At 39.2% G+C, this 10,627-nt stretch overlaps 1 protein-coding gene across 3 annotated transcripts in view; it reads right to left on the reverse strand.

The window, feature by feature from the left end:
- The window catches only part of LOC139726059 (choline/ethanolamine kinase-like), a 49,028-nt gene extending 39,438 nt beyond the window's left edge, over positions 1-9,590 (reverse strand). Inside the window, exon 1 of one of the 3 annotated variants that reach the window (XM_071637141.1) lies at positions 9,183-9,590. In XM_071637141.1, the coding sequence (XP_071493242.1) occupies positions 9,183-9,535 (353 nt within the window). In that variant the 5' untranslated portion in view covers positions 9,536-9,590. The remainder of the gene's footprint in view (positions 1-9,182) is intronic. The other 2 variants (XM_071637142.1, XM_071637143.1) reach the window with 2 other exon arrangements.
- Between the last annotated feature and the right edge of the window lie 1,037 nt (positions 9,591-10,627).

The raw sequence follows: 10,627 nt of genomic DNA on the forward strand, positions 1-10,627 counted from the left end.
TGCGAATCGGGCGTTCTCATTTTCACCAAAATTTCACCTTCTCATATCTCCGCTATACATTGACCAAAATCGCTCAAACTTTCAGTATCAATGCAAAATCATGATTTCTATCTACATACGAAAAATCACGAGAAATGATCAAGAATTTTTAAAGTTATTCATATTTCATGTTTCTCTGTCTCGGAAAACTACCGTCCGATTATTTCCAGACACATCTGGACGCACCACTTAATATTCATGAAACTTGACATACATATTCATAAGACATGTGCGGACGTAAATGTAGCCCTGTTCGCTTTGCCGAAGACCTATTTTTGAAGTTACAAGTGAAAATAAATGAGGTATCTTGTCAGAAATCTTGGAGCAGCAAACCAGAATAATGACGTCATATTCTAAGAAAAACTGATTTGCGCTTGCGCAATGAATGAACTTTCCCATGCTGCTTCGATCCAGCGAGCTGATTGGTCGATGCAATGCAGCGTACTGTTACTGTGCGATGCGAGGTGGCTGCTGCGGATGCCTAGTAAACTGCACATGCATGCTATGAGAGTGGGACGCGGGGTGTCGATAAGTATAATGTATGTAGCAGTGTGCTGGGGACCTCCCTACCTCAAAGACAAGCACTTACGTTATCAGAACTGGCCTATTAAAAAGAATGTAGCAAAAATTTGAATATATATCGGCTATGATACCATTTATGCAGTTGCAAATTCTTGACAATGGATTATTCGGACTTAACGCAGATTTTACTGCACTATAGTAAGTAACATTACAAAAACACGAATTCCCGATACGAGTTACGATCAGAGTACGGCAGTGCCGTATGGCACTGAAGTACAGGTGACGTTAGAGCGACAAAGATGTGGGTACGTGGGACTGTACCCTGTCTTCCCGTATGCGAATGACTATGAAATTTCGTGCTCGGAACGAAGGTAGAAAGTGCACCACTTTCGATTATTTCCAGACATATCCGGACGCATGACTTCTCGAATGTGATATTTTAGAGTTCCGGAAAGAAATACATACTTAGTAACATACTTGAAAGTTTTTTGATGTTCACGAAGTCAAAATGTGACATTTTAGCAACGATTTCTGACAATTATTTTCCGTTTTGAGAGTGAAGTTATGCTCCATTTTGGAATATTTTCTCGTCGTTATTCAAAAAAGTTAACATAATGGCAGGTTAAAATGAGGTTTTTACTTTTCATAACCGTTTGAATTATCAAAAAATATGAACAAATAGTAAAGTTACGGCAGTTTTACTGCGACACTTTTCGAGCGAAATGTGTTCATTCAAGAGGAAAGCGAGGTCAGGTCAAAATGAAAACAGTGAGTTAATTGCACCCGTCCGCTGTGACTGTACTGGTCTGTATTGATTTTCCCAGTCTCCCCACAGTGTTTATATAGTGCATCATACAGTAAAAGCTTCATTGATGCTAGGCAATGGGTTAAACGGAGAGCATACATGAACAAAGCCGAGACAGACAGCTGTGAAACAGACAGAGAGATGGGGAAAAAAATCAAATTGACAAGCTCAACATTGGTAAGACAGACTGTGACGATGTACTTTACAATGCATGCATCCATGAACAATGGAGATACTCAAGCACTGAATGGCTGAATGATGTTGGCTACATTCATTATGCACGCATGATGTGTGGCTGTGTACAGTTCAGGCAGGGAGGTGGGACCTCCTTGGTTCGGAGCACTACAAAGCACCTGGGGGTTTTCTTACTTAATATATTGTCTGTAAACGAAATACATCAACATTGTAATTTACATATTGTATCTTTGACAGCATTAAATTCTAAGCATACAGTGTCTATGCAGAGACTCCAACCCAAAGCACTTTCAGATCTGGAGATTCTCCCGCCTGAAACCCCTAGCAAACGGGAGACTCCAACTTGATGTGTGCGAAGCGCGAAGTTCCTAGGGTTCTAGATGCTCTCTTGTGCTATCTAAGGCTTATTTTTTCAACATACGATAGAAATAAGTAAGGAATCCTTTCCAACGGGAGACAAAGAGCCAGGGCGGGAGAAATTAAATCTCAAACGGGAGAACGGGAGATTTTGCAAAAATGGGTTTTCGGCGGGAGATCTCCCGTCGAAAACGGGAGAGTTGGAGTCTCTGTCTATGCTAACTGAGAAATTTGCCAAAGTCTGAATGCAAACTTGGTTCACATAATTTTGCTATTAAAAAACAAAAACAACAACAACAACAACAAACCAGCCACAACATGATTTCCAGTACTAGAGTATATGTTTGGGCTCACGTGGCCTGGATGTATTTTGCTGTAGTCTTCTGCTACATACACTGTATGTATACAGTTCTTCTTTATTCTACAATGTACACCTGTATGTGTATGTGTGGAATGTGAACTATTTGACCTCTCAAAGCACTTTTGAGGAATGTACAGCCTGTACACCTGACTTTGAGCTCACTTCCATCCTACTGTTTGCTAGGTATACACGTGTACATGGTATTAATACTCTAGAAAGTAAGGATAATTCATGCTTGACTGATGAGCTGTAGACTTTGTGATACACCTGTTGCATGGAATACAACCTGAAATATTAGTTGGCAAGGACACCTCATTTCCTGCGTGTGAAAACTCTTTGCTGATAGCACTGATAAAAATAAAAACACATTCATTAAAAAAAAAAACTTGCACTTTATAAGACAGTGCCATGACATTAATTCCTGCAACATTTGCTCCCATGAAATATCAGCATGCTAATACAAACATAAATTCTACCCACAAAAATAACCCTAACCCTAATCCTTACATCAAACTAAACCTGAAATCTATCACAACCCTAACCCTAACCCCTAATCGTTGGAGAAAGTATAAGGACCAGAACAATTTCATGTCACAGTCTGAGCAAATGTTGTGTCACCTAAATAATACATGTAACACATGATCTATGGCTGGAAAGGCTCAGTGCCCACACAGTTTACTTTGAACAGTGCGTTTTAGTTGTCTGAGACAATGTGTGAGTACAGGTTTGTAATACCCTATCTGATATCATACCATCTTACATTTAAAAAAGAATAAAAAAAATAAACTATTGAAAAAGGGGAAAAAATAGGCCCCTTCAGTGTTTACAGACTGTATCATTATAATGCAGTCTATTTTTAAAGATTATTTAAAAAAAAAGAAAAGGCTCTGTGATACTACACATCAAATGTGCTGTACTCCTAGACATGTGAAAGTTGAAATTTAAATCTACTGTCTTGTCCTTTTGAGTTCAGGTCTTGTTACCATTTGTGCAATTTTTTTTTTTTTTTACAGTACCCTTTACCCTAAGACTGATTTGTTCAAAGTTTTGTTTGTTTGTTTATTATATTTGCTTATAAATCATCTGATCAGAGTTTACCTACAGTACATTTGTAGACCTGAAGAAAGAAATGTGAAAAAGATTACATGATCCACATAGTATACTGTTCCTGGTCTCAACTGATCCTCACTGCCATATTTTCAAAATTACTTGCTGATAAGACCAACAACTGTCACTTACAATATTACAAAATTTTATTTCTCATACAAAACTCTCAACCTAAAAGGAGAAGCGATGAAGAAGAAGCCAAGTAAATTGTGCAACACTGTTGTGTAGCTGCTGTACAGAGATGACAGGGCAAGCAGCAGTGATGGGGAATCAAACAGGAATGAGGAGGGGTTAAAGGGATAGTACAGTATTGGTGGAGATGAGAATTGGGCTTTTAACTTTTTGCGAGATACCAAGAAAACACTTATGAAATAGTACAGAGCAAACCATTTTAAGAGGAATTCAAAGTTTATTTGATGGAAATCGGGTTTGGAATGACTGAAACATCCAAAAACAAAGTAAAACAAAGCGATCGTAATAAAATGTGGGTCCCACACTTTATTAGAATCGCTCTGTTTTTTGATATCTCAGCCATTTCAAAACTAATTTTCATCAAATAAAAGTTGAATTCCTCATGGAATTACATGCTCTTTCATATTTCACAAAAGGTTTCTCATTATCTCACCAAACAAAAACAAAAAATGTTAGAAATCTGAAATTAGGTCTCACCCTAAACTATACTATCCCTTTAAGACTGTGACATCATGTGGTGGAGGGGTACACAGTAAGGGGTGTAGAAGGAGAGGGATGGGGAGATAGCAGACAGTGGCCAGAGAGGAAGTGTGAAAATGAATTGACTCACAACAGATGCAAGGAAAAGTGACAAGACAGCAAGATGTGTGCAAAATAAAGGGAAGGAAGGTACTGAGTCTTTCAGCATGCAACTAGCCTTTGTCAAAGGCCCTCCAACTTTATTACTTTGCAAGAGAAGTGGACTGATAGTCCCTGATGCAAGTAATACACTGTAGTCAAGTCATCCACTGAGAGAGACGCTATCAGCATTTACAAGTGAAGGGGCCTTTGAAAGAGGTTAAATAGCATGGTCCTACACTGAGCACACTCCAGCAGTCAGTAAAGCAGTTCATGCCTTGCCACAGCACAGCTCCTTCCCCTTGAGGGCCTTGGGCTGCATCAATTATAATCACATGTTCTTGGTTTGCCCAAGAAGGTGGATCTTTCCAGTTTGCAAGCACAAACTCTTGTCAGCTGTAATGGGGGCTGTGCTAAAGTATCCCTTTCAGGGTCTTTGCATGTACACTTGTAGGTGTCTACCATATTCCCTGCACTGTACCGGTACTACCTGCTGGACGCAGCTACAGTGCCAATGGTACATTTATAACAAATTTTTGATGCAATGTTTGTAACAACTGACAAGGGTTTGTGTCTGCAAACTAGGATCTTTCCACCTCCCCGATTTGCCAATTTAACTCCTTCGTCAGGTTGTGCATGACCCTGCAATATATTTCAGGGTAAAGAACTCCACCCCCCCCCCCCCCCCCCCGTTTTGTTCAACATTATAATGGCATACCATTCTACTAAATGAATGTACTATGGGTGGTTACCCTCCTCATGAACTCAGCACAGGAAGCATGTAAAGCTAATCATGAGTAGCAGACCCGTGAAGAACATTATAACCTTCCATGTATCAGGGCAACTAATATCAGCTCCACAATGTGGTCTCCTCAGATGAGATGTGACCTATCAGAATCAGTTTCCGTTTAGCCTCATATGAACCTTTCTTACCCTGAAACTTGAACAAGCATTCACAACATTTTTTTTTTACTATTTTTTTTTTTTGTTTTGGTTCTTTAAAGAGCCAAATCAATAATCAGTCTCAACTGGCACAGGGTTACAAACAATAATACTAGAGAAGTCTACAGGGATATTGTGTGGAAACGTAAGTGCTGTTGAGATTTTAGGGGAAAACTACACGTAGGCCTATTCATCATGTCAAGAAGATTTGTTGGAAGAATACTGCACTTCTTCAGTCGCTGAATTGATACAATTTTTCCTTAAAGGAAATGAACAATCATACTACATGTGTAGCAAGAAGGAAAGAAAAGAAAAAGACTAGTACACTGTAGTTGTAGTTTAAACTGCAGTAGTGGTCATTATACAATCATCTTTAGTGTTATCTATGAGTGGTTTCACTTACTGTAGGATGTACAACAGAAGCTCTTCACTGTTCCTAACATGTACTCATCCAGTGAAGTCAAGATACCAATCCTCATTCAAATACATTGTATCAATTGTCTTGTCCGGAGCTTCCAGATGTCACATTTGCCTTTACAAACATCCTTAAGCTTATTTCTTGCAATTATTGAAAGCAGACTTGATAAAAAGTGAGACATAGAAGTCTACAGTGCATGTTATGCAAGTTCCATTAAGTGAGAGAGAATACAAAGCATGGGGCTTGCCACTATTTATTAACTACTATGTATGGTCGCTGGTGGGCTGAATGGGCCACTCAAATCTTAAAATCTCAAATTTTAGTGATCCAAAATAAATGGAAGTTACATATCCATTTTGAATCTTCATAGCCTGATCACACCACCAAAAGATACAATTATACCTTTCTAGGATATGTGGTGGCCTGACATCACATTCAATTTTTAGTTGCCCCAGGGCTGCTGGGGCTCCAGGCTAAGCCACTGCTGATGTGGAGCCCTGATAAATGCAGTGAAGTTTTAGGAAGTCTGAGGCTTTTAATGACATCTATTAAAAACAACTATTTCTATAATCATCTCACCGTTTGGCTTAATTACCATTTCACAAAGGAACATTTTCTTTAAAAAAAAAATGTCCCTTAAAATCACAGTCCATCAACTCCCAAGAAATGTTCATGGTTGCATAGAATAGTATGATCATCAATTGGCTATTATTACATCAATTGGCACCTCACACTGTCCTTACAAAAAAAAAAAAAATAATAATAATAATAATACATGAAAATGAAAGTTCATCAAAACTGCACAAATCAGATGGAATTTTTTTCTTCAAAGATGTATTAAATGCCAGAAATAAACAAGAACTTGAGTTTTCTGAATATATTGTCAATGTACATTTGTATTCAGAATCATTAGTCATAAAAAAGTGCAGCAATTTAAGGCATCCTACTGCAACAGTTCTATTGTACACGTATGCACATATGACATTCTAGGGGTAACTTCCAGGAAAAAAGGCAAAAAATAACAAAATGACTGTTTGACTGATCTTGATGCTTGCAACTATTCATGCTGATAGTGATACTTATCTGGTGTGTAATCTCTTTGATGTTGGTGTTTGGTGTGGTTTCTTGGTCGGTTTCTTTACTACATTTATTTAAAAAAAAACACACACACATACACAGAATGAGGAACCCTGTCCCTAGTTCATAGGAGTTAATAGAAAACTGTTTTTTAAAGGACAAGTTCACCTTCATAAACATAAGGATTGAGAGAATGTAGAAATATTAGTAGAACACATCATTGAAAGTTTGAGGAAAATCAGACAATCCGTTCAAAAGTTATGAATTTTTGAAGTTTTTGTGCAGTAACCGCTGGATGAGAAGACTACTGCAGTGTATGAATAACCTAGATGTCACATGCGTACAACAATATAAGGAAAATATAAAGAGAATTTCACAAAATGCCATCTTTTGAAAAAAGTACACATTCCCCTGACTCGTTACCGACAAATGTTATGGGTAATATTATTCCCCCTGCCTTTAGAAAGCGGCAAGTCAAGAGCTCTTTTATCATGCGAAAAAAGTGAAAATATGTTGAATTTTCTTTTACATTTTCTTTATACTGTTGTACGCATATGACTCACAAGCTGTAGTAGTCTCCTCATCCAGTGGTTCCAACACAAAAATTTTGAAAATTCATAACTTTTGCATCGATTGTCCAATTTTCCTCAAACTTTCACTGATGTGTTCTACTAATATTGTTGCATTCTCTCAATCCTTATGTTTATGAAGGTGAACTTGTCCTTTAAAAAAAGAAGAAGCTACAGAAGCCAAGGCAAATAACTCAGTACCTGAATATGAAACCACTCAAGTCCAGGGTTAGGAGTATTACAGAAAATTTAGAAACTAAAACATTCACATTTGACTGATTATGTGTCTCATTTGACTTAGAAATTGATTTATTATTTGACTTATTTGACTTAAATTTATTTGATTATGTGTCTTTAACTTATTTGACTGATTATGTGTAAAAAAGGGTCTCGGCTCTCCAAAAACAATGACTAAAATTTGGACTTGGGTCGTTTTTATATTCTGGGCACCGTCTTATAAAGCCTTAAAATCAATCGCAAGTCCCCAAATCAATCGCAACTTGCATTGCAGCTCTCACAAAACTTGTTGTGATTGATTTCTATCGCAAGTCTTTATAAGACAGGCCCCTGGTATTCAATTTAGATTTAGCCCCCTAAATGTCTCTCATATCTTGACTTACAAGATATGGAGTAGACTGGACGCCACAATATTCACCACGTCACACCGTGTAGGCCAACAGTATGATCAATTTTTATGGATTAAAGATAATAAAAAGTTTTGGTACCTCAAAAGTGTCCTTGAATTTCCTTGTCTTAGTTTGTGTTTCAGGTTAAAGTACCTTTCATATAACTAACACTGTGAGACTTACTCGCCCCAAAGTGCTCTCATGTCTTAATAATCATGCAATTAACTGCGACCAGCAGCCCCATACGCATAGCGACCAGCAGTCCCATACGCATAGCGTAATCGGGCTTCGCATTGTAGCATTCAGGATCATGACAGATTTAGTATCGCAGGGTAAATGTCAACTTAAAATCCCATAAATTCTTCAATTTTAAGACTTACCAACTAAGTTGAAGTATTGAAAACAGGCTTCGGGCAACGTTTGGTTCTGCCTATAGTCCCTTTCTGTTCGAATTGATGACTGAATGTGACTCGGTCGACAGGACCTCAGGAGAGCTACATACAGTACACTGAATACTACAGCCAGTGCATGCGAACACATCACATGCACACAAATTTCAAATCCATGAACGGATAAGCTGTTTGTGTGCGCATGCGCTGGCCATGGTATCCAGTGTATGTAGCTCTCCCAAGGTCCTCTCGACCGAGTCACATTCAGTCATCAATTCGAACAGAAAGGGACTATTGGCAGAACCAAACGTTGTTCGAAGCCTGTTTTCAATACTTTAACATAATTGGTAAGTCTTCAAATCGAAGAAATTTTTGGATTTTAAGTTGACATTTACCCGCGGTACTAATTCTGTCATGATCCTGAATGCTACCATGCGAAGCCCCATTACGCTATGCGTATGGGGCTGCTGGTCGCAGTTAGCTATGCCTACAATGGGCTGCACGCTGCTGGTCGCAGTCAGTGGTTTCGTACAATATTTATCGACGCTGTACAGCGTCGGCTCTGGTACGAAACCATTATTGCATGATTACTAAGACATGATGAGAGCACTTTGGGGCAAGTAATTCTCACAGACAACGTACTTTAACCTGAAACACAAACCAAGACAAGGAAATTCAGGGAAGCTTTTGAGGTACCAAAACTTTTTATTATCTTTAACATGATTGGATGACACGTGTACGTTTACGTTTGTGTACACCAGACTACTTCAAACGCGCATGACCACATTGCACGTTTCATGGACGATGGACGTGGACGCAGACGCCGCAAATTGACCAAAGATCGGTACTCAGTACACAATTACAATGCGTCGAAAACGCCTCTCACCATATGCACCAACGCCCATGTACAAAATTATTAGACAGAGATCATCGAGATGGCAAATTAAGACCTTTTCCTCACTCACCTCAAATCTTTTATTTGGAAATCCTCCAAATCGATCTGCTTCCACACACCTCCGAGGTACTCTTGACACCATGTGTAAGCTTTGAGTTTCGTCTCATTATCCACTGCACCATCCATTTTGTCCAAGATTTTGTCAGACTTGCAGTGTCGGACTGCAGTAGTAGAGCAGATGCTGCGAAAGTTGCTCTTAAAAGATGACGACAACGTTACAAATTTGCTGCTGCTGCAGCCGTCGTGGCGCAGTCGCCTTGTTGAGTCGTTAACTACACTATATGGGACTGAGGTAAGAGAAAATATCGGAAGAGAGGGTGTTCTTCGACAGGCAAAAGAGATTTTCAGGGAATGCCTCAACATCAAGAAGGAGATCGTTAGTGCTGCTATACTTTGGAATCATACACATTTATCACCGCACCACTCCTTTACACGTTGTGTGTACCACCACAATGGGCAGCCGCCGCGCACAACTTGCTCGACTCGCGAGCTTTTTCAATGGAGGTTGACCACACCGCGCCGCACACTGATTTTTGTACGTGAATACCCCACAGGTTCTGAGTACCATAAGGCTGCGTTCACATAGAAGTATACTATTCGGGTATTCGGGCTCGTTTTTCGAGGGCACGCGAATAGCTTGAATCGAACGATAGGATTTCCTCACACCGGTTCACATAGGAGGGCACTATTCGAAAGTACCGAATACCTGCGAAAAGTATAGCAAAGTGGGAATCGAGCTTGTTCGATTTTCTTGCAGCGTATACCGTCTCTCGTTTATGAAATAATGACAATTTTGGTCTGGATTTGCCCGTTAGCAAAAATAAGCATGTAGACTGACATTCTGATGCAGTTTAGAAATTGTTAATAAGATTTGCTGCGATGTAGGAGGAAGAAATCCTCACTACATGGGATGGTGAGTTGACGGTGCGGGTGGCGGTGTATTCAGTGCTCGAATAGCGAATAGCGAATAGCGAATACCGAATACTTCTATGTGAACGCAGCCTAACGCCGTTTTGCCACGCATGGTCTCGTGCGTGTTACGTACATTTGTATGTCTGCGTGCGTGTGTGTGTGTGTGCTTGTGTGCGTGTTTACATCGTCCACTATTCCCACACAATTTCATCATACAATTCGGACCAGTCACTTTGATAAGCGGAATGTCTTGTTGTGACGTCATTTATCCTTCATGAACAAAGCAAAAGTTTCGTTGGAGTGGATACAACCGCCTATTCCAATAGTGTAATTGGTAATCCTTGATTCACGGAAAAGTTTGGACGAAAGCCAAGTCACATGTTTTTGTTTTGTTTTGTTTTGTTTTGTTTTTTTTTGTGTTTTTTTTTTTTTGGGGGGGGGGGATTCATTCGTATATTTTTTTTACTAAGTTCTTTTTTTTTCCCCCAAATCTTTCTTTAGGACAAAGTGTAGATTGCACTTTTACCTTCGCCCTGAGTCGTA

Source organism: Diadema antillarum, unplaced genomic scaffold (assembly GCF_040938485.1).
Source record: "Diadema antillarum isolate AM-2024a unplaced genomic scaffold, OU_Dant_1.0 seq00000076_RagTag, whole genome shotgun sequence".
In the NCBI taxonomy this organism is placed as follows: domain Eukaryota; kingdom Metazoa; phylum Echinodermata; class Echinoidea; order Diadematoida; family Diadematidae; genus Diadema; species Diadema antillarum.